The sequence below is a fragment of the Panthera uncia genome, assembly GCF_023721935.1.
Source record: "Panthera uncia isolate 11264 chromosome A3 unlocalized genomic scaffold, Puncia_PCG_1.0 HiC_scaffold_11, whole genome shotgun sequence".
NCBI lineage: Eukaryota > Metazoa > Chordata > Mammalia > Carnivora > Felidae > Panthera > Panthera uncia.
The window spans coordinates 14,506,956-14,531,948 of NW_026057578.1; the positions used below are offsets into that span (position 1 = coordinate 14,506,956).

Genomic DNA, 24,993 nt, shown 5'->3' on the forward strand with positions numbered 1-24,993 from the left:
CACTATTCTAGGGCCTGAGAATACAGTGGCAAACAAGACGAAACCCCTGCCCTCATGGAGTTGACCTTCTGGTGAGGGGAGGTAGAAAGTAAACAAATAAATAATATGTCGAGCATGCTAAGTGGCTGGAACGTGGATCATGCAATCTCCCCAAGAGTCTGGACCTTGTTTTGTTCAGTGCTGGGCCCCGAGTGCCTAGAGCAGTGCCTGGCACATAGTGGGTGTTCAATCAAACGTGTTAAACAAAACGGGGGAAAGTAAAGCCAAAACAGGGGAAAGTAAAGCCGAGTAAGAGTAGGAGATATCTTACTTTTTTTTTTTTAACGTTTATTTATTTTTGAGACAGAGAGAGACAGAGAGAGACAGAGCATGAACGGGGGAGGGTCAGAGAGAGGGAGACACAGAATCCGAAACAGGCTCCAGGCTCTGAGCTGTCAGCACAGCGGGGCTCGAACTCACGGACCGTGAGATCATGACCTGAGCCGAAGTCGGCCGCTTAACCGACTGAGCCACCCAGGCGCCCCGAGTAGGGGCTATCTTAAATAAAGGGGTCTAGGAAGCCCTCTCTGAGGGAATCAAGAGTGGTGGAGATCTAAAGGAAATTAGGGAGTAAGTCATGCTGATAACTGGACAAAGAATGATCCAGGTAGACAGAACAGTAAGTGCAAAGGCCCTGAGGAGGCAGCAGGCCTGGGATGTTCAAGGAACAGGAGGCCTGCGTGGTTGGAATGAGGGGGTGCCAGGACTAGGAGACCAGGCCATGTTGATTCTTTCTGACCCTGGAACATCTCTGGGATCACCCCTGAGACCTTTACAATGCTTCCCTCCAAAAGAAGGGACCTCAGTGGTCTCAGAAGCCAGACCTTCTGTATTTCCGAGAGTCATATTAAAAATATCTCACAACCAATCAAAAGGGACACTGACCATAAATAACCTGGCACGGGACCCTAGAACCCCTGCTGGGCCCAGCTTCACCCCCTCAATGGCTTGACTGTGCCAAAGTTGGGGGTGAGCATGGGGAAAAGGCTAAGGCAGCAGGGAGGGACGTGGGACACTCAGAGTCATAGCTATTTAAACCTTTCTAGAAGTATTTCAATATTTTAACAACTGGTACTGCCTTGCCTGCTCATTATTCCAGTGGTATCCTGAGTTGGCCCCGGGAGACACAAATAGGCCTGGCTTAACCTCATCAAGTTCACAAGTCTTTCCAACCCAAGGGGCCTAAAGTTCTGTCCCAACTGCCTCTCTTTGATGGGGAGCCGCCAGGAGCTCCCATCCGGCGCAACCACCTGGTGTGAGCTCCAGGAGAAGGGTGGCGGGCCATGTGTTGAGCTCAGCACAGCCGCTGAAGGGCTCCTCCGCCAGCCCCCTAGCCCCTTCCCACGGCCTGCCAAGCCCCCTCCTCCTCACCATATAAATATCCTGGGTGACAAACAGCTACCCCAACCCATCTGTTTCTTTGTACACATTTGTAGCCAGTTTGGAAACGTGATTTATAAATATTGCTTTCCCAGCCAGGGATTGACACTGATGTATGTCAGGCCAGATGGATGGATACGGTGCTGGGCGCAGATCCTGCCTGGAAGGGTGGGGTAAGGGTCTGGGGTGGCCAGCGACTTCCCCAGGTGAAGCCAGCCACTGCCCAGGAGGGCAGCTCAGGAGGTTCAGGGATGATGCCCAGGGATTCCCCTTTGTCGAGGAGTGGCAGGGACCAGAGCTCTCAGACCATATGGCTTCGTGGCCAAAGACAGCAACCCTGAGAAACAAACATCTCTCCCCTCCTCTGTTCTTGCTTGGGAATTTGAGGCTGAGCCAGAGCCAGGCACTCATTTTTCAAATCTGTCTACTTCTCTGTCCCTCTACAACCACTATCCTCTCACACCTAAAACACACAGTGTCTTCCTGACTGATCTTCCACATCCACTCGTGTTTTAGATTAGAAACTCCCTTGCCCCACACATAGGCTCAGCAAGGGCAGGGACCATGTCTATCTTGTTCAATGCTGTATCCTCAAGGGCTAGACTAATCCTGGCATACAGAGGGTGCTCAATTAGTATTTGCTGTGGGATTAGTCTCTTCTTTGCTTAAAACCCACCAATCAGTGACCTCCTGCTGCTTTTAAGAAAATAACCCCAATTCCTTACAACTGGCCTCTAAGACTTCCCATGAGGAGCCCTGCCCACCCCGACTCCCAGACTCACTTTGATTCACTCTAGCCACTCCTTCATCCCTCCAGTCACAAAGCACTGCTTTAGTTCCTTGAACATCTTGTGCTTCTTCCGACCTCAGGGCTTTTGCATGGGCTGTTCCCTCTCCTTGAACTCATCATTCAGGGCTCAGCAATAATATCACTTCTTCCAAGAAGATCTCTCTGACCTCTGAGACCAAGTCAGGTCCTCCGTTAGGTGCTCTTCCTGTACTTTTTCCCTCTTAGCACTCACCATGGTTTGTAATTGTAGACTAAATTGTGAGTTTATTTAATTAACATCTGTTTCTCACAGTAGGGTCTGAGCTCAGATCCAGGACTATGACTCGTTCAGCTCTCCATTGTTTTCTTCCAGCGACTAGTAGGGTACTAGGACATAGTACTTACTCAGTAAAGATTTATTGGATGGATGGGTGGATGCAGGATGGATGGGTGGAGGGATGGAGGATGGATGGATGGATGGATGGATGGATGGATGGAGGATGGAAGATGGATGGATGGAGGATGGATGGATGGATGGATGGATGGAAGATGGATGGATGGATGGAGGATAGATCGATGGATGGATGAAGATGGATGGATGGATAGATGGATGGATGGAGGATGGATGGATGGATGAAGGATGGATGGATGGGTGGGTGTATGGAGGATGGATGGATGGAGGATGGATGGATGGAAGATGGATGGATGGAGGATAGAAGATGGATGGATGGAAGATAGATGGATGGGTGGGTGGATGGAGGATGGATGGATGGATAGATGGATGGATAGAGGATGGATGGATGGGTGGATGGATGGAAGATAGATGGGTGGGTGGATGGAGGATGGATGGATGGATGAATGGAAGATGGATGGATGGATGGATGGATGGGTGAATGGATGGAGGATGGATGGATGGATGGATGGATGAAGGATGGATGGATGGAAGATAGATGGGTGGGTGGATGGAGGATGGATGGATGGATGGAGGATGGATGGATGGATAGATGGATGGATGATTTAATGGAAAATATAGCTATGCCACCAATTCACGGACTAAATTCAGACAAGTCACTTCTCTCTGAGCCTCAACTCCCACGTGTATAAAATGGGAATAATGTCACAACACTTGGTGGCTGTGATGATTAAACATCACTATATATTTCGTGCATCTACACAATCCTTGATGCATAAAAAGCATGCAGTCAGCACAAAGGAGTCCCACATCATTTTCTCTTCCTCGTCTTGCTCTCGAGCCTCCTTTCCTCCCCTGGGGAAGGCAGATATTTTCACAGCCGGGGGTGATTCTCCCTCTGACGGGGAGGCTGGAGTCGCGGCAGAGCTTGAGGAGCTGACCCGGGACCACCAGTGACCTTAAACGTGCAGGTCATGCAAGTGTCATTCTTCGAGTCTGGCTCGGTGCCAGGGGAGAGTCAGGCACACGCGAACCTAACGCCACGTGACAAGTCCTGTAACAGAAGTGTGCGTGGCACCTGCATAGTCAGAGCAAGGAGGGACAAGCCATAAATCCTTCCTTTCCAGGGAGGCAGAGAAAGGAGGCCACGGAAAGGAGGTGACATTTAGCTGGAGCATGACAGATGAGGAATTTGCACAGGCAAGAAGGTGGAATGGGCCCACCCAGAGAGTGGGCACGTGGGCCGCGTAGGGAACAGGGGGTGGGGCACCAACGACTTAGCGGCCGGCAGCTACTGAGAATTTCTCTGTGCCGGGACCCATTCTAAGGGTTATTCGTGAATGTCACCATTTACCCTTCACACCTCTGTGTTACCATTTTCCTCGGTTACAGATGAGGAACCCGAGGCCCAGGGTAGCTTAGTGAGCTCCTGAGCTGGCAAACGATCGACTTGGCATTATTTTTTAACATTTTAGTGGAAACTTGAAAATATGTATAAAAGTAGATAGAATCTCCTGAAATCTCCTCATCCCATGAGCTTCGACCCATGATCCATCTTGTGAGAGCTGGATCTGTAGTTCATAGGTGTGCTCAAGGTCACAAGCCAGCTCTTTTCTCCTGTATTGTGCCCACGATCAGGGGAGGCCAGGACTAGGGGACTGAATTGGGCTAACTGGGGCCACCAAGCCAGGGAAGGCACCCAGACTGCTGAAGTCTGAGGTCAGAGGGGTTAGCGGGAAGACTGTGGGGGCAGGGAGAAGGACGCAGGAGTGAAGCCTGGGCCCTGGGCGGGAAGGCAGGGCCCCCTTGTGTGGGGCTGGCTGCAAAGGGCGGGGGCAGCAGCCAGCCCGGCTCTGAGTGCTTCTGTGTCACTGCACTGACGGCCATCAAGGTGATGGAGGCTCAGGGATGGCCTGGCCCGTACAGGAGAGGGACGGAGGAGGCAGGAAGGGCAGGAGAAGTGGGCGCCACCTACCGCGTGAGCCCGCGCTCGGAGGCTCGAGCGCCACCGCCGTCCTGCCTGGCATCCCCGGGAACCGGCTGGCGTGGTGCAATGACCACGGCTGGTGTCAGTTCGCTGTCCTCTGTGGTCACACGTGTAGAAAGGAGACCTTGGTGCACTAGGGTCCCCTCATCAGGCCCCAGGGGCCAGGTCCCAGCCCTCCAGGCTCAGCCATTTAGACTCCAGCCAGAAAGAGCCCTCAGCCAAAGCCCATGCTGGAGAAGACTAGTCTTCTCTGTGACCCGGGACTTGTCAGGGCCCAGCAAGCCACAACCCAAGGACCGCGGGGCCCCAGGGTCAGGGTGCCTGGGTGTCCGGGGTGGAACAAAAACAGGCTGTTGAGATGAATGAGGGGAAAAAAAAAAAATGACATAGCCAGGGACAGGACCTTGGCCCAGCTGGGGACAGAATCTTGGAAAAGCTGGGGACAGGACCTTGGCACAGCTGGGGACAAAACCTTGGAATAGCTGAAAACAGAATCTTCAGACAGCTGGGAATAGAATCTCGTGACAGCCAAGGACAGAAGCGGGGGCTATGTGGCTGGGAACAGGATCTTCGGGCGGAATTGGGGGAGCTGGAGTGGGGGGAAGGATCCGCGGGCCACCTGGGAGGCAGGAGCTTGGGGACACAGGGAGGCAAATCCCGCGGTGGCATCAGGAGATGGCCGGGACGGGGGGGGGCTGACCCCGGACCCCGAGTCGCACGCCCCTCCCTTCTTCCGGAGCAGACAACACAGCAGCGGTGCACACACAGCACATGGGCTTCAACCGGCAGGAGCAGGATGTGTTCTTCCTGCCCATCCTGGTGGTGGACAGCGGGCCGCCCACCCTGAGCAGCACGGGCACGCTCACCATCCGCATCTGTGGCTGCGACAGCTCCGGCACCATCCAGTCCTGCAACACCACAGCCTTCGTCATGGCCGCCTCCCTCAGCCCAGGCGCCCTCATTGCCCTCTTGGTCTGTGTCCTCATCCTGGTCGGTGAGTCCACCCACAGCCCCCCCCCCGCCCCCCCCCCGCCCTACTGGCCTTCACCCTGAGGCCCTGGGTTTCCTTCCTAGTCGCCCCCACGGGGCCTCAGCTGCCCCTCCCACAAGGAAGGGTGGCCCGAATGACAGGCTCCCGTGACAAGTCTTCTAAGTACGCGGCAGTCCCCCCACCAGCTCCAGAAAGTGTCGACCCCCACCCGTGACCACTTTCATGCTGGCCGCCCTCTACACAGCCCAAATTCTCCCTAAAATGTTTAAAAAACCAAGCATCTTATAAAAATATGTCCATTGCCCTAGGACTTTAGAAAAAAGGGCTCTTGTGAAACTCACAACCACTTAGCTGGCTATCGTCCCCGTTTTTCAGATGAGGAAACTGAGGCCCCTAGAGGTTAAGTGGCTTACATAAGGGTACGTGGTCTTCTGACTTGAAATCAGGCCTGCTCACCTCGTGTGCCTTGCTCCTTTAACGACACCACCTGCTACGAATCGCAGTTGGGACAAACTCTTGGGGCAGCTGGGGCAAAATCCGAAAGACATTTAGTGGAAGCAAACTCTCCTCCTGTAGCAATCCTATGGGCAGCCAGTGGAACCCACCTGGTGTCACCAGTGAAGAGGCCAAGTTCCAGGAGCTAAGGGGGATCCCAGTGGCCATAATGCCACCGCTTTACTGTCGCAGCACAAAGGCCTCCCCTCAGCTCTGGCCGCTGGACTTCGCCGACCAGCCAGAGCTCCAGGAACTCGAGCGCGGTCCAGATCGCAGACACCAGCTTGGCCCAGTTCCCTGGGAGATGCCAGCTACCCACCCACTGCCACTGGCGTGGCCCTGCCCACCCCCTGAGAACCTGCCTGCGGCCACGCTGCTCCTCCCCAGCCCCCACCCCTCCCTGCAGAGGCCACCCCTCCTAGCTGGGAGGCCGCCCCCCCCCTTGTCTCCCCTCCCCAGCCCATGGCTCAGAAACCCTTTTTCCAGAGGGTGCACTTTACAGCGGTTTCATTTTCCGAGGCAGTGCAAACAAATTTCTGCCTAATTGCCCACAAACGAAGAAAGTGCACATCAGTGCTCTAAAGGTGATGGGCGGAATCGCTGATCAGGCCTGGCACATCTGTTGCCCACTGCCCGCGCTCCCCACCATCTGCTCTCTCGGGCATCCCCCTCCGCCGCTCCCAGCCTCCGCTCCGAAAGCCGTCCATCCATCTTTCCCACTTCTCTCCTGACACCTTCCCTCCCTCCGGAGCTGTTCCCAGGCCCTACCCCTTCCCTGTCGCGCGCCACCTTGTTAGGTCGTGTGTGGGAACCCGGCCCCATGGCCCTAGCAGCTGGCCCGGCGGGAGATGTTAGGCACAGCAAGAAGAATCCAGAGCCTGGCGTGGTACCCAGCGTGGGTGTCTCCATCCACCTCCTCACCTACCCATTTAATTCTCTCATTGGTTCATCGGCTCCTTATTTATCCATCCAGTGAGTCCCCCCGTGTGCTAAACTATTGTGGGCACTGGAATCCATCCGTGAACAAAAGAAACAAAAAGCCTGAGGTAACTGCAAAGTTACAGTAGCCATCACGGAGACGGGGGAGACTGAAGAAGGGGAAAGATTATTTCAAGTTTGGACGTGTTAAGTTCGAAATTCTCCGGGTCGACCCAGAGGACTTGCTCAGTAGGAAATTGGGCATACAATCTAGATTTCGGGGGAGAAGTAAGTCCGAGCCCGGGGCCTGAGATGGGGGGGTGGGTATCAGCCTCCACGTGGAATGCAAAGCCAGCAGATCGTACAAAAGCACCCAGACAGGGGTGTGGATAACGGGTCAAGGACTGAATCCTGGGACATATGATGTTAAGGGGTCAGACAGGCGAGGAGAAACCTGCTTAGAAGACCCAGAATGAGTGCTCGGTGAGGTGATGGGGGTGGGGGAGAGAATGTGGAGTCCTGGAAGTCAAGGGCACAAAGCAAAGTCATTGTCTCAGCCTTATTACACGCACCACGTCTCCATCCGCCTCTTTGTTCAGTCATTCAGCCAACAAGCACACTTCAAGGGGCTGACCGCCTGCCTGGAACCAGGCTAGGGGAACGCTCCCCAGGTCCCGGAGGGGAGTTTAGAGTGTGTATGTTGAGGTGGCTCTAACTGCCAGTAGATCTAGGACAGGACCCGACAAGCCACATTTCCAGCAAGTTCGAAGGAGCTACTGATGCTGCTGGACCAGCAAGTGGGCTTTGAGAACCCCTGCGACAGAGGGAGGAACGGCTCACCAGGGGAGCTTGGAGGTGAACGCTCTCAACCTGGCTGTCCTGGAGCTCTTGGGGAAGGGCTCCTGCTGGAGACCATCTTGACCTGAGACCCAAAGGGCTAAGCAGGTGCTCCCCCTTCTGGAGGGCCAGGGTGAAAAAGAGCTCAGGTTCAACACATCTTTCATTCCCCCAGTCCCATCTGCCCTGTCAGCTGCCCCCTTTGTACACCCCACCCCCAGAGCCTAGAGACGTCTCAGGTTGTATCTCTCTAGAGTTGAGGATGGAGACTTCAGAGGTTGGGTCCAGCCCCCAACACCCATGAAATCCCTTAACACCGCGGCACGGTGGTCTAGCCTCTATTTGCACGCCTCTCAAGATGGGTAGCTCGCTACCTGTCCACCTAGCCAGCACAGTTCTGACCGTAAGAAACGTCTTTGTGCACAGAAATCTAGGAAATGTGCACCAGTGTCTAGGCTGGGCCAGCTCCACTGGGATGTGAGGGGTGGGGGGGTCCCCCGGAATGCCCCGGGCTGGCCTCGGCCCTCACTCGCCCCCTTCTGTCTCCCTCGCAGTGCTGGTGCTGCTGATCCTCACCCTCAGGCGCCACCACAAGAGCCACCTGAGCTCGGACGAGGACGAGGACATGCGGGACAACGTCATCAAATACAACGACGAGGGCGGCGGCGAGCAGGACACCGAGGCCTACGACATGTCGGCGCTGCGGAGCCTCTACGACTTCGGCGGCGAGCTCAAGGGCGGCGACGGGGGCGGGGGCCCGGCGGGCGGGGGCCCGGGCGGCGGCGGGGGCGCGGGCAGCCCCCCGCAGGCCCGCCTGCCCTCGGAGCACCACTCGCTCCCGCAGGGGCCGCCGAGCCCCGAGCCGGACTTCTCGGTGTTCAGGGACTTCATCAGCCGCAAGGTGGCGCTGGCGGACGGGGACCTGTCGGTGCCGCCCTACGACGCCTTCCAGACCTACGCCTTCGAGGGCGCGGACTCGCCGGCCGCCTCGCTCAGCTCGCTGCACAGCGGCTCGTCGGGCTCCGAGCAGGACTTCGCCTATCTCAGCAGCTGGGGCCCGCGCTTCCGGCCCCTGGCCGCGCTCTACGCCGGCCACCGCGCGGACGACGAGGCCCAGGCCTCCTAGCGCCCCCGTCCTGCCGTCGGGGCGCGCCTCCAGGCCCACTGAGGGCCCGACGGGGCCCCGGGACCCAGCATTTCCCCTGCTCACCCCCTTCCCCAGCTCTCCCAGCCTCCCAGGGCGGCCGGACGGGAGGGAGGACTCGTTGGGGGCGGACACCCCGACGCCCCCTCTGGCCCCCCACCCCCCCTCCCAGGGGGTGGGGTGGGGCAGCTTTTGCCCAGACATACGGGAATTACCACCAACGTCATTAAAACTGCAGCGAGACCCGGCACTGCGTGGCTCTGGGGTGAGAAGGGGGGATAGGGCCGCGTTGCTGGGTGGAGAAGGGAGGGGGTTACTCACTCCTGGCAGGTGAGGGAGGAGGGAGGACGCTGCCGAGGTGTCCCCCCCCCTCCCGGGTCTCCCCCATCGGAGTTAAGAGAGAAGGAAGGCTGTTCATTTACTAAGCGCCTACTGTGTGCTGGGACACTGCAGAGACCATCTGTTTTCACAGAAACCATGAGGTGGGGCCCTGCAGGTAACAGAGGGAGAAGGCCACCCAGAGAAGTGGCTGTGACCTGTCCAAGGACACCTAGCCAAAACGGTGGAGCCTCTGGCACTTAACTTACCAAGCTGCCTGGCCTTGGGCAAGTGACCTCACTTCTCTGGGCCTCAGTTTCCTCCTGTGTCACATGAGGCTAATAACAGAACCTACCTCGAAGAGTCCTGAGGATTAAAAAAAAGGGTTCGTATGTGTCACGTGGTTAGGACAGTGCCTGGCACATAGTAGGTGTTCAATAAATGTTAGCCTTTGACGCAACTGTTATCTTTGTCGTTATTAGAAGCCCACCGCGTCTGCCTCCCCTTATGGCTCTCTGTGACCAGTCACCCTCCCCCTTTCCCCAACATCTCCAAGGGAGAAGAAAATGGTCCCAGCTGTTGGCTCTGCCCCTGCCCTGAGTAGGGAATAGGGACATTCTCAGGGACAGTGGAGCCTTCCAGAGTCTCAGGTGGGACTGGGAGAGAGAGGACCCCTGGCAGGGGTGCCAAGAGGAGAAGCTGGGCAGCTCTAGGACTTGGGTGAGGTGAGAGGGCTGGCAGGGGGTGGAGGGGCCAGAAGCCACTGGGTGTAATGGGGACCTTATTTGTTCGGTCCAGGAGCCCATTAGTCTCCCCATTCATGGACCCCAAGTTAAGAACTTCAGGGCTAAGTCGTCTTTAAGAGCCTCCAGCTCTAAAACCATTTGATTGGTTAATTGTCCTCCTGCCCCACCCCCAAGTGATTCATTCATCCCGCATTGATCAGTTGTAAATTCCAGCCCTGCTAGCTGGGCAGCCTTCATCAAGGTCCTCAACTGCTGAAGCCTCAGTTTACTCATATGTAAAATGGGGCTAATGATAGCTCCTCCCTTAAAGGGTTGTTAAGAGGCTTAAAGGAGCTAATGAATGTTAAGCTCTGATCCCAGTGCCTTCCTGACGCCTTGCAAGTGCTCAATAAATGTTCATTAGCGTTTTGTTTTTTTTTTAACTCTCCCAGGGAACATTCATTGATTCCCTCCACATTTGCCAAGTTCCACTGTGACCGATCCAGAGATGGTCATTCTGTCCTGAGTGCCTTATCATTTCATCTAAGTTAGATACTGGCGGCCCCACATCACAGGTGAGGAAACTGAGGCACAGAATGTCGTAGTGCACCCAAGTTTACACAGGTCATAAGTACTTCCTGCCTTCCAGCCAGGCAAGGCCCCACTGGGCCGGGTGCGGTGGGCAGACGCAGCCAATCATAATGCACTTGATAAGAGTTATAGCAGAACTAACAGAACAAGGTCCTGCCAGCACTGAAAAAAGATTGAATCATTTGTGGAGGGCTTCCCGGAGGAGGTGACTCCAGCTGGATCGTAAAGAATGAGATGTACGAGATGACCAAGCAAGCAAGAGCATTCCAAGCAGAGGGAAGAGCATATTCCAAGGCGGTGGTGGGGCGGAGGCCGGAAGCCTGTGGTGGTTCCGGGGACAGTGTATGGTCCCAGGGGCTGGATCAGCGGGTGGAGGAAACGGTGAGATGTGAGGCAGGGAAGGCTGGTTGGAGGCAGGAGGGGAAAGAACATAAAGTCCAGGCCAACAAACCTTCCTCAACTCGAGCATGTCTGCTGATGTCCCTTGAGGGTGGCTCATGGCAGATATAAGGCTGAGTGAGGCAGTCCCAAATGGGGTGGTATTGGGACCCTCCTCCCATGCAGGACACTTGGCCCATGGTTCCCATAGCTCTTCTACAAGTGGGCACGGTAACAGGGCCCCATGGGGAGACACGCCATCCCCTCCCTCACCTGCGTGTACTCCACTGTCACAGAATCCCGGTGACATTTCTCAGATTGATTATTGCTGTCTCCATTGTAGTGGGGGAAACTGAGACCCAGAGGAGGGAAGCGACTGGTCACTTGGCCCGGCTGGTACAGGACAGAGCTGGGACAACAGAGGACCCCTCATTCCAAGTCTCTGTTCTTTGCACATGTGCTGGTTGCCTTGACAGAGTCTGACCCTGCCAAGAAAGAGGTTACATGCCCAGAGGGACGTACAAACGGGCCTCCTTGAATATCTTGTCCAAACTCCACACATGGGGGATGACCTTCCCAAGGTCACACAGAGTTTTAAAGATCTTGCCAGAAATCAAGAACATTATTCATTCAGATTCACCTTCTGAGCCTCGGGCTCTACCATTTACCAGCTGTGTGGCTTTGGACATACCATTTGCCCTCTCTGTGCTTCCGTTTCCTTATCCGTAAAGTGCCCACGCTGAGCACACCTGCTCCATAGGGTCGTGGCGAGGATGAAATGCTGTCATGACTGGAGATACTGAGCCTTTCTCACGTGCCAGGCACTGCCCAAAGCATGTCACGGTGAACTAACCCATCTAACCCCACAACCACCCGGTAAGCAGCCCTCATTTTATGGGTGAGGAACGGAGGCACAAAAAAGGTTGAATACCTTGCCCAAGATCAAACAGCTGATAAAGAGAGATGCCAAGACTCCAGCCACGTGCTCTGGCCCTCGGCACCCGCACCCTCAGCCGCACGCCCAGTGGCCGGCCCATAGGAAATCGTGAACGAGTGGCCTGGACACATCGGGATGTCGCTGCCTGTGCCCCGGGAGAGCTTGCTCTCCGCTCCCTGCTGCGGTCTCTGGCCCGTGGGAGGCCTCAAGCCTCCCGATGATTTCTTCCAATTCCGGGGTGGGGTGTGGAGGCGATGCCTCCCCCGTCTCCTCTGCTTCCGGCTCCTGTGGCCACACTCACCATCCCCACTGGACTCTGAGCCAGTCCAAGAGGGAAGTCCAGTGGGTCCAGCTCCCGCGCTGGGCTCCGCGAGGCGTCCACTGATGCCGAGCATTTCGCGAGCGACTGTTCTGATGAGCTGGGGGGCGCGGAGAAGGGTCCTGTTGTGGAGCACACGGCCTCTCGCCATCTGTCTCCCGGGTTCCCACCAAATTCCCCCGGGGGACCTCCAAATCCTCTCCCTGTGCCAGGCAGAGAGCGCGGCCACCCCCCGGCTCTAGGCTCTCGCTGGCCACACCCAGCTCCATCAGGGAGCTCAGAACACAATGAGCGTTCCATTTACCACGTCTGCCCTCTCTGCCAGGCGTCTGGGGAAATGAAAAGAATCCCCCTTTATTGTCATCATCTCCATCCCCGTCCTCGTCACAGGACGGAAGGGGATTCGGGGTCACGAGCAAGAATTGGCATGTAATTGGCCAAGGATTTTAGAAGCAGGGACGTTAATGACCGCGACGGTGATGGTAATGACGGTGACGGTGACAGCCCACTTGCCTGGCGCTTGCTGCGTGCCCTAAGCCCTGTTCTGAGCCCTGAACATAATTGTCACCAGCACAGGTAAAAGCCATGGAGGGTGGGCTCTGTGTTTACTGTGTTCAGCTCATTACGTAAGTTGCAGTGTTGAATTGCAAACAAGTCGGTGATTAGCCCTAGTTTACGGACGAGGGATCCAGCGCTCGCAGAGGAGGAGAGGCTTGCCGGAGGCCACAGAGCTTGCAAGGGCGGGACTGTTGCACACACACCGCCCCTCGATTCTGCCCAGGACCCGGACAGCTCAGATTCGGAGTGGAGTTTTGGGGCCGGGGGCGGAGAGAGGAGCAGCTGGTGAGGAGTGGGGGGGGGGGGGGGGGCCGGCAGACAGATGGCCGAGCCGGGAGGCAAGGTGGCAGTGGGGCCGGGGCTGCGGTGCGTGCCCAGCGCTGCATCTCCGGGGTGTCCTGATGTGCGTGTGTCTGCATGTGGCTGTGGGCACGCACCGGGGAAGTGGGAAGCCAGCACTCAAGCACACAGGTCAAGAACTAACCTCCCGCCTCCCGATTCCGGATTCCGGGGGCCGGCGGCCCAGAGAGCCGGCTGCTGTCCTAGGGGGCGGCTAGGCGCCCGCATCCGTCAGCCGGCCGCCATCGCGGCCCCACCCCCGGGTCACGAATCAGCAGCTCCACTCACCTCCTGCCAGCAAGCGCTCTCGCTCTCGGGCCAGCTCTGTCACTGGCCGCTGAGCCTTTGGAAAACGTGACCCTGTCAGCCCTCACTCTGAGGCGAGAGGGTTTACGCTTCAGTGCCTGCACATGAGTGTGGGAACGCGGCCACGTGCCCATGCCGGCTCGTGATGCGTGCACATGTGGACCCCCCGACACGCTCCTACCTGCGTGCACGGTGCAGACATATGCATGCTCACAGCCATGCACACAGAGCGTATCTGCAGCTCTGCAAATGTGGTCACGTGCCCATACACTGCACGTGTACTGGAGGCAAGCTCTCACGTGCACACTCCCATTTGTACACAAACCGTACACACGCCTTCTGTAGCTGTGTTCTCTTACACGCGTGTGCGTGTGTGTCCACTGGTACGCTTCCATCTTCCCCTCCAGGCGTGCACCCATGCACATTCATGACACCCCCACGCAGTAACCCCGCACATATATGCGTATCCCCTCAGACGTGCACATGCACACGAACCCATAGCTCCATGCACACACTCACAGTGCATGTGCACCTTTGCGTGCTTGCATAGGAAAGCGTGTATAGGCTCAGGAACGCTGTTACCAACTCTAAACTCAAGCACATAATGCCTATAGATCCGTTTGCCTGCATGAGCACATAAGGCACATGAGTCCGTGTGTACGTAACGAACACGATCTCTTAGAAACATCTAAACAAATAGGCATCCTCCAACAAGCGTTCAGAACCGCACACACGTGCAACGGTATATACCCCCAGGCCGCTGCCAGCCTCCACGTGTGTACCTCCGCTTCCAGAATGCAGTCCTCAGGCACCTGACCAGCTCTATCCACGCGTCCCTTCAGGCAGGCCCACCGTGGATCACTCACAGCCTCGCCATCTGAACCTAACTCCGCACACAAGCGTGCACACACTCATGTGCCTCTGAAGCCCAGCTCCCCTGTGTGTGTGAGGTCAGAGCCCTGGCACACGGGTGCACACATCCCCCTCCGGGGAGCAGCCTGCCCCAGTCCCAGATTGTCAGGTGTGCTGGGGACAGCAGGAATAGTGCCCACACACAGAAATCGCCACTTGTGCAGAATTGCATCTGCCGCAAACTTCTCATCCGCTGTGCACATGATGATTAACTGTTATTGTGCAAGAGAAACCGGCAAGGAGGGATTCATTAGCGTTATTGTCAGGAAGGACTCCATGGGCTCCAGCGCCCAATTCCAAGGCTGGCTTAACCCCCTGTGTGCCGGGGACACCATGCTCGCAGACCACGAAGCCCCAGGAGACGGATGGCAGCACCGGGCCCACGCAAGCCAGCCCGGGTGCCGAGAGCACTGGGGAGGGAGTCATGAGTCCAGGCGGCCGCTCCAAGCTCGCCCCTTGTTTGCTATGCAGGCTTGGACTTGTTTCATTCACCAAACCATCTCTCACCCCATGTCACAGGAACACAGAAACACAAAGGCCACAGTCCCTCAGGGCGTGGGGCTTGGATGGAGAACGGCATCCCGGGCCAACAAAACAACGTAAGCAAGGACTAGAAAGCTTGGAGGCACAATAGCCATGCAGGGCTTGTCCAGGAAACGCTGGGCAGGGCAGGTGGAGGGCAAGTTGTAAAGGGCCCAGAAAACCCTTCCAAAGGGCTGGGGCCTTTTCACCGAGAACAACAGAGAACCATAAAAGGTACTTAGGGTTGACAGATAAAATACAGGGTGCCCAGTTAAATGTGTGTTTCAGATAAATAACAAATAATTATTTTAGCATTAGTATATTCTAAACATTGCACAGGACACAACACTAAAACGCTTAGTCGTTGTTCATCTGAAATTCACATTTAACTAGGCACCCTGTATTTTGTTTGCCAAATCTGCCAATTCTATTTATGGATTAGCATCTCAGACAGATCCCCGTGGCTGCAGCGTCCAAGATAGATTAGAGGGTGAGAGGAGAGAGAGAGAGACCCGTGAAGAAGCGAGGAGGTCACAACCTCACCTTCCTCTTTCATCAAGCAATCCCCAATTTTTAGCTGGGCACATAGCCATCTGTTGCGAGGACCACACTTCCTAGCCTCCATCACAACTGTGCATTGCATGGGTCGAGTTGCAGCCAATACAGTCAAAACAGAGTTGTCACGTGGCAGCTTTTGGGACACCTCCTCAAAAGACTGTTGACCAGGAGCACCTGGGTGGCTCAGTCGGCTAAGCAGCCGACTTCAACTCAGGTCATGATCTCACGATTTGTGAATTCAGGCCCACATCGGGCTCTGGTGGTGACAGCTCGGAGCCTGGAGACTGCTTCAGATTCTGTGTCTCCTTCTATCTCTGCCCCTCCCCAGCTCATACTCTGTCTCTGTCTCTCTCTCTCTCTCAAAAATAAATAATAAAAATTTTAAATAAAAAGACTGTTGACCAATGCCTTTGCCTCTTTTTCCTGCTCTTCCTCCTTTCTTCTGGGTGAACCCAGCTGAGATGGCTGGAGCTCAAGCAGCTACCTTGGACCACAAGGACAAAGGCTGTACCCTATGGATGGCCAAACAAAGAAGTAGAAGGAGACTTAGTTCCTTTCCACTTCATGGAGCCACCATACCAGCCCTGAACTGGCCCCCATCCACACCTGGATTAGATGAGAGAGAAATAAACTTCCAACATATTGAAGTCACTGTTATTTTTCCTGTCCTAAGCAGCCACGCTTAATTCTAGCAAATACGAGAAACTGACACGGGAATCTCAGTGAGAGACATTGAAGCTGAATCTGGGCCAGCGATAGTGGATTTGAGAAATATTTCAGAGGAAGATCCGGCAGGAGTAGGTGTGTATGCAGGGATGGGGGACAGAAGACGTCCAGAGTCAAAGGGTAAAGAAGGTCAGGCTTGAGTGATACGGACAACGGAGCTGGTAATGAGCCAGGGAACTCAGAGAAGCCTACGGTCTGGGATCACAGGAAGTCAGCTTGGTTTGGGGTTGCTGAGTTTGAAGGGGCCTACAGGCCATGTGCCCTAGGTGTGGAAGTTCAGGGCTGGAGCTCAGGAAAGAGGAGGGGCTCACGACCTCTGCTTGTCACCCCCATCTACAGGACAGCTATAGCCATAAGAGTAAGGGAGTCCTGAGCAGAGTGTGGAGTCATGGGATCAGAGGGTCTAGGTGAATTCTGAGAAAGCCTCACGGATGGATGGAGGGAGAGGAGCCATTTGGACCTCAGTTTCCCCGGCTGTAAAATGGGGGCAGGGGAAAGGGGTAACCTAACTGATCCCTAAAGTTCCCTTCTGATCTAACATTCGAGAATTCTAAGGTGTGATCTCAGACCACTTATTTCCCCTCCCAGTGGTCAGTTTTCCCTTTGGAAAATGGGGCTAAGAATAGTACCTACCTCATGGGGTTGTCTGAAGGACAAAGTGACCCACGCTCTTGCCCAGCTCAGCCCTGGCATAGAGTAAAAGGGGAAAAAACCCAACCAACCAACCAAACAAACAAACAAAACATGGCAGCCGTCAGGACGTGGTCACAGGGCTTCACGTGGGCAAAGGAGCACTGGGGATGAGTCTTCTTCCCGCTCCAAGCCCAGAAAGAGTCTGGAGCCCTGGGCTCCTTCGCTGAGACCTCTAGGGGGCCACTGCTATTTGCAGAACAGAGAGCCAGGTGGGGAGAGGGACAAAACGGGGAGAAGACACGCTTACCACTGGAAAGGTGACAAAGCCCAGCCTTGCCAGGAGTGATGGGAGAAAGTGAAGATCCGGGGATGGGAGAGGGGTTGGGAGAGGGGCGGAGAGGTAGTGTTAGCTAGCCCAGAGGAGGGGCTGATAAACTGAGGCCTTGCGAGCTGCGTGCTCTGAGCTGGATCCCCCTGGGCAGAGAGAAGAGGTGCCAGCCAGCTGAGGGCCACACGGAAACCTTGAAATGGGTCTTCCGGGAGCAGAAGACGCTGGAAGAAATGCTTTTAACCCCACCCATCCCCTGCATCGGTCTGGTAGGGCTGCTGCGACAAAGCACCAGAAGCCCAGGAGTCTGAACAACCGGGATTTTATTATTTCTCAGTCCTGGAGGCTGGAAGGCTGAAATGCAGGTGTCAGCAGACTTGTTTCCTTCCGAGGGCTGCGAGAGTCAGTCCCCTCTCCCCGGCTGCCTTCTCCTGTGTCTTTTCACACTGTCTTCCTGCTCTGTATGTGTCTCTCTGTCTAAATTTCCCCTTCTTAGGACACCAGTGACATTGCGTTAGGGCTCCACCCAACCCCAGTATGACCTTGTCCGAACGAATCACATCTGCAATGACCCTATTTCCAAATAAGATCACAGTCTGGAGTACCGCAGGTAAGGACTTCAGTACGTGCATTTTAGGGGGACACAATTCAGCCCATAACATCCCCCGTCTCGGGCTCAGCAACCCCTGTCACCCCAGATCCCTTGCCGGGCTCCCTTTACTGAGGCTGTGTGTGACCTCCACCCTTTGGTGGAGGCTGGTGCGGTCTGAGGGAGGAGGTCTTGGGACCTTGACATGAGCTGGGATGGGGTAGGGATGGGACATAGTTTCCTCTTCTCTTCTTCCTTCATACACCTCGGTTCACTCAGAACCTTATATTTAACTGCAGACACACACACACACACACACACACACGCAGACTCTCCATTCAGAGAACACCTCAGAGACCCACCCATATGCACGAAGGTGCACGCACACACACAGACACACACACACACACACACACACAGACACTCATGCAGAATCCTACACATCGTAATCCTACACGCACCTGCTCACAGCCACAGACACGTGCACCAACACAGACCGCAGCTCACACGCCTTCCCCAGACACACGGCCGTGTGTTAGCACATCCACCTGGGCACAATGACCGCCACATTGAGACGGATGTGCAGGGACACGTCTATGACCTCACCATCGCACACGATGCACCTCTGTTCACGTGCCTTCTCATAGGTCTGTATCCCCACACGCAAAGTCACAAAACACACGGACACGGGCATCCGCGTGCACGCGCACACACAGCCCGTCTGCACACACAGGACCTTTTAATCCCGTTGTGGCTGGCAGCTGCTGGCATATACACGGCATCCCTCTGGCCTCACGGCTCACCATTCACTCCCTGGTAATCGGAGGCGATTTCATCTCCATCCCGCCCAGCCAATCACAGGCTCCACGGAGCAGGCAGCAAAGCAGAATGACCCGCCACGAGGGCAGCGAAGCAGAGAGCCCCCTCCTCACTCCCGTGTCCCCATCTGCCTTTGTAGTCGAGACGGGATTTGCAAACCTAGACACGCGCACACACGCACACACGCGCGCTGAAATCCTGAGACTGTATACACACAATCACGTATACACAGAAGCGCACACAATTGCACGCACACACGCAACCACGCATGGAAGCACAGAGAGCACACGACACACAAAAGGCCCCATGAGATAGATGGTGTCTGTATCTACCCAGAGACACACAGTTTTGTGTTCGGTTGGTGTGAATATGTGTACAGCATTCCAGGAGTGCTGCTTATGTGTGGGAACACACAGACGGACAGACGGTGACACCTTGAGGTGGAGGGGACACGTAAACACAGCCACACACAGACCTCGGGCTGTACTGACTGAACATCCCCCCAGGGTGTCTGAGCATGTGACACTGACACACAATGACAATGAAGAGGCGCACAGGCACAGAAACACGGGCACAGGTGCATACACGCACGCACACAAAACACACAACGCGCCTTACTGGCCCTCTGCATGTCCCCACAGACACCCGTGGTCCTGCCTGCTGAACCCACAAATGGCCCAGTTCCTTCTGCCCCCACGGTGATTTCCCAGGAGACAGGGAGCCAAGGCCCTCCCTGTCAACCTGCTGTTTGTCACTCCATCACGACCGGTGCGCTGACATTCAGAACCCAGCATTGAGATGATCACGTTTAGCTGTAATGTACCACAGATTGCACTGACATTTGGAAAATATCCCACCTCGGGACCCATTCGACTTCAAACTTCTTTCCCGGAAAAGGAGAGAGATGGCAGAGAGGGGGCAGCGAGGGCCTGCAGTGTTCTGAAAAGGAGCTGCTTCCCAGCCCGGACCCCAGGAGCTGAGACTCTCAGACTCTCCTCCCAGAGACCCAGGGGCACCGGCTGCCCCATCGGCATCTACCTGGGGACAGGGAAGAGGAATAGAGGTCCCCCAGGCGGAGACAAAGTTCCAGACCACACAGCAAGTCTTCACAGACGATCTCCTGGGAGTCACTCCGTCACGTCTGGGGCCCAGGGAGAGCTGCCTACTGTCAGTAGAGCACCTCCTAAGTACCGGCTTTGTTTTAAGCATGTTGCATACATGACCATTTGCAGTCAGAAAACCTCACGAGATAGGAGCTGTTATTGTCCCATTTGAATGATGAGGGACCTAAAGCTCAGAGAGGTGAAGTGACTTGCCCAAGGTCACACAGCCAGGAAAGCCTGGAGCAGCGATCCGAACTCCAGGCTGTCTGACTCCATACCTGCCCTTTATCCACCTGCACAGGGTGACTCTGGAAGATGTGCAGCGGAGTCAGGCGGATGTTGACTCCTACGCAGGCCCTCTCCCTGCCTTTTCCCTTCTCTTCCTTCCTGCCTTCTCCCTCGCATCTCTCTGGCTGTCTCACTCTCCTCTCACCTCCCATCCTCTCCAGCTCCTAAGCAGGACCGATGTCCCCGGGATGATGGCACAGTCTGGGATGGCTTCCTGGAAAGCAGGAGGAGGGCCTGAGCTGCACCTGGAAACTCAGAGGTGTGGATGCATAGGATTGACATCTGCAGAATCGATGTGCGAGCCTTGCAGAAAAGCCTCTGGAAGCCACTGCCTTTTAGTAAATGAAATGGCTGGACCCTTCCTAGGTGACAGCTGCAGAGAGCCAGGGCTTGGATGAGGGAGACTTGCCCGGGGTGGCCCAGGCCTCTCTGAGGTTGTGCCCAGACTGAGGTCTGGGCAACAAGGCCATCCGGATAAACTAATGGCAGCCAGAGATGTGCCTACCTCTTCCCCAAAAAGGACCACACAGAGGACCCTGCTTGACTGAACAGAAGTAATGGTGAAAATACAGGCAGTGCTGTGGAAAAAAAAAAAGACATTTCAAAGGCCAGATGAAAATGACATGGTCCCAGGTAGTCCAAAAAGAAAAGGAGAGCCAGGAAGATTGTCTGGTTCTCTGATGGGCTGATTAATCTCCTTAAATAACTTACAGTCCAACTTCCCAAAAGGCAAAAGAAAGTTAGGTTAATCTACTCTAAATGATTCCTGAGCTTCTCGGGGGTGGTAATCAATACGCACACTCTCTCTCTCTTCATAAGTAATTCTCAGTAATTGCAAGAAAGAGGGTTTTTCTGTGGAAAATGACAGTCTAGCCACAGAGAAAATCCCCGGCAAGGGGATCAATTGGCCTCCAGTTGGGGAGCCAGCCCCGCCGGTGGGGGAAGGCGGTGGGATGACCACCATCACATCACATTGTGGACCCCGGTGTCATCCCAAGGTCTGTCTGCCTGCAGGAGTTGTAATTGATTGGGGGAAAGGGAGACCAAATGGGGAGAGCGAACTGAGATCAGTCAGGAGCAAAGCCTCCCTGTGCCCGTGGGTAACGTTGCGGAGAGCATCGCTAGGGCTCAGCACCGGTGCCCACCATTGATACGAAAGGAGCGCCATCAATGGTCATTAACAATGTCCTTGGGAGCACAACAACACGTAGCACCAATCCCCTGAGGACACTGACAGTGATTTGGGGGCACCATCAAGGTTCATCCTCAGTTCCCTTACAAGTCCATCATCTACACTCTCAGGAGTACCCATCAGTGTCCATCTCCAAAGCCCTGGGTCAGCATCCTCACTGATGCCCCCAAGCATAGGGACTGTGTCCTTGTTGGTCATCACTGTATCTCCATTAGCCACAGTGTCTGGCACATAATAGGAGCTCAATAAACATCCTTTGGATAGATGAATGAGTGAAGGTTCTTGGGAAGGACAGGAACTTCTTTGCCCTGTTGGCCACCTTCTCCTCAGGACCTTACCCAGTGCCTAGCCAAGGAGAATGCTCCATAACTACTTGTCGGATGGACAAGTGGGTGGGTGGATGGATGGATGGGTGGGTGGATCAACAGATGGTGGATGGATGGAGGGATCGATGGATCGATGGATGGTGGATGGGTGGATGGAAGGAAGGAAGGAAGGAAGGAAGGAAGGAAGGATGACCTTCAAGGCAAAATCAGTGCCATCGGTAATTCCAGGAAATCAGCCCCTGGGGACCAGAGTTTGACACAAAGTAATCCTGAAACAGAAGACAAGCCCGCTTGCCGTCTCACCCCTGGTGGTTCTGGGTGCCCATGTGAGCCTGATGGCTTCACCGGATTCTCTCCTTTGCAGTGGAGATGGGGGTAGGGATGGAGATGGGCAGAGGCAGGGAGGGCCTCTCACCTCCTGGCCCTACTCTCCCTGTTCCCGCTCTCCAATTCAAATACCATTTTCTAGGATGTCCCCCGGGTACTGAAAGGAAAGCTCATCACCTGTCATCTGCCCATAACAATGGCAGTAGCTGCCTGCTGGCTGGGGAGCCAGTTGCCATCAACTCTGCTTGGCAGCGGGGTGGGCAGGGAGGCTGAAACGGGGGTACCCAGGCTGTCGTCATCAGCCCCGCCTCTGCAGTTGCCAGCTTTGTATAGATCCAGCCATGACCCCTGGCAGAGCTGACTGCCCAGTACCTCCCAGAGGGCCACTGCAGGATGAGGAATGTTCCATCCACCTGCCATTTATTCCACTCCCACTGTATGCCACCCACTCCCCTGCACCACCTAATCCAGACCCTCACGTTCAGCCCTAGCAGTCAGGTCTGATCACTAAGGAGCCTCATTTCACAGTCGAGGAACCTGGAGCTCAGAGAGGTGAGGGAAGTTACCTAATGTCACATTGCAAGGATGTGACAGAGTCAGCGCTTGAACCCAAACTGATCTGACTCCAGAGCCCGGCTCCTGTGGAGGCAGCTGGCAGCCTCTGAAGCCAGGTCGCCCAGTGGCACCAAGGTCATTGCCACATAGCAGCCTGGGGCGAGAGCGGCCTCCCTGCAGACAGGAGTGGCCACGTGGCAACAGAGAACAGCCTGCATCTCGGCGACATCTAACCTCTGACTTCTGCCAGTCATCTGGCTATCTCCGAGTTCCCAGCCCCGTGGGACTTGCATCTCAAGTCAGAGGACAGGGGTGATGGAACCTGGCTAGGGAGTCTGCTAGCCCATAGAACGCCTTCATGTGAATTCGAAAAAGCAACCCCTTCCTCCAGGGGAGGGCCTGGCAACCTGGTGCAGTGGACAGCCCGCACCATCATGCATAGCAGCCCTCTCTTTGCTTTGAAATGAGATTCTGCTGTTAAATCACACAACCTTGGAACTTCAGCTCTAGAAATATTATTGAATCGATCAGCATTTTCCCCATTTCAGCTATTCGAATACCGTATTCATGATTTTCTGCCATCTCCAAGTACCATCCGGGCTATTATTTATTGAATCTTTTTCTTCCAACGACCCCCTTTTTACACTTAATTTTATTTGGGAAGCAAAATGTGCATCAATACGTTAAATGGAAAAACAGTAACACAGGACATAGATGGTGACGTAAAAACAAACACACTCAGGTAAAATGATATTATCAACCCCTGCTCTGATAATGCTGTCCTGCTGAAGTCTTCAATCTGAGCCTCACACCCTCTTTATAACAAAAGAAGATTATGGAGAATTAGACAGGTGTTTTAGACACACTAGCACCAAAACCATCCTTTCTCTGACACAGTCAGAAAGGAAGAAAAGAGAGCCGAGAAGGAGCCCCCTTTCTTGCCAAGTGACAGTTCAGTGTTCTTTTATGCTGTTTATGGGTCTTGAGGTCATGGAAGTCACACTTCTGGAAGCACACTAGGCTTGGTGCTGTCAGGGTTTCTCAGGGCTGACCTGCCCGGCCGCTGCAGTGGCCCCATGCAACAGCTGAGGGTGCCTGCTCGCCTTGAACCTTTTGCCATTTGCTGTGTGTCTTGGGGTGAATCCCTTCCCCTCTCTGTGCCTCCGTTCGACAGAACATCCTCTATGGATGCTTTCAGCTCTGATAGTCTAAAACTCTGAGATGTAAAGGGGGATGATAATATTGTCTAGGATGAGGGTTGGCAAGCTTTTTCTGCAAAGGGCCAGATCAGATAATACACATTTCCCACTTTGAGAGCCATACGGTACTGGATAACTGCTCATCTGTGCCACTGTAGTGTGAAAGCACCACAGACAGTATGAATGGGCATGGCTATGGTCCAGTAGACCTTTCTGGACAAGGATAGGCAGGGACTCGCCAAAGGTCGTAGTTTGCTAAGCCCTAGTCTAGATCCAGGAGGACCTAGGAGCTCCCAGGGTCAAAGGAAATCCCACAAGGTCTGCAATGGGTCAGGCGTAGGTCCCCTGTGAAGTCCCAGGATGCCCCATCACATGCTTCCTGGGCCACCATTATCCTGCTCCCTTCTCTCCCCTTTCAAAACTTACTCATAGGAAAAGCTCCAAGTCATTCTTTGAGGTGAAATCATGGGACTCCCTCCGAGCTGACAGGGCATTTCCACCCCGCATAGCCCAGACATGCACAAATTTCTGGACCCTAACGGATTTGAACTTGAAATTCCACTCTCCCTCCTCACTTGTCATGAAGGCAAGTGTCTTCACCCTCTGCACTAGTGTTTTTCAGCTACAGAAAAGGACAGGACTGATACGTACCCATCCTCATAAAGTGAACTACAAGGGAGAAAAAAAAAAGTTAATCTCTACAAAGCACTCAGCAAGTATCTCGTAGGTAATAAGCCCTCAACTCGGTACCTGTTATTATTATGAACAACAATACTGACCACCCAAGGCGGGACACCCCCTGGCTCACCTCCCGCCACGCAGCCCCTCCCGCTGTCCAGCAGGGCTTTCCCGCCACACATCTGCTGCACAAATCACTGCGATCGATTTCTTGGAAGGCAGCTTTAGGGTATTTGTGATTTTTTTTTTTTTTTGTAGTTTGATTTTAAAGCCTGGTTTATTCTTAGCGCCTTAAAAAAAAATGGAGAGTTGGGGGCAGGCTGGATCCTTCTTGATTCTTGCTTTTCTTGTCTCTTCCCCCAAAGGTCTCTGCCCTGCCCCGGCATGGGAGGAGGGGATGGAGTCAAAGATAGCAACTTGGAGCCTGGGCACCGTCCCCTGCCCTCCTGGTGACTACCCCCACCCAAGACCTCGTCGGCATCTTCCTGGGCCTCCCCTTTGCCATCCGCCCCCAGCCTCGGACGGGCACAGGCTCAAGGGTCTCCCGAAACTCTGCCACCTCCCAGCCGTGTGGCCTCAGGAACATCATTAAGACTCTCAAGCCTCTGTTTCTTCCTCTGCAAAATGGGTACAAAGGTGCCACCTCCCAGCACTGTGGGAGGAGATGATCCTATGGCCAGAGCTTTGAAGTCCTCTGACGTATGAGGGGCTCTCAGCGATCATCGTCTTGGTGAAGCAGGGTCTGGCTGCCTCCCAGGGGCCGCTGGGTTCAGGTGGAATCAGGCAGAGAGGTCT

At 54.8% G+C, this 24,993-nt stretch overlaps 1 protein-coding gene across 1 annotated transcript in view; it reads left to right on the forward strand.

Annotated features, from left to right (window-relative positions):
- The window catches only part of CDH22 (cadherin 22), a 66,608-nt gene extending 57,388 nt beyond the window's left edge, over positions 1-9,220 (forward strand). Inside the window, exons 10-11 of the mRNA XM_049650651.1 lie at positions 5,330-5,581; positions 8,383-9,220. Coding sequence (XP_049506608.1) covers positions 5,330-5,581; positions 8,383-8,954 — 824 coding nt within the window. The 3' untranslated portion in view covers positions 8,955-9,220. The remainder of the gene's footprint in view (positions 1-5,329; positions 5,582-8,382) is intronic.
- Positions 9,221-24,993: the final 15,773 nt, after the last annotated feature.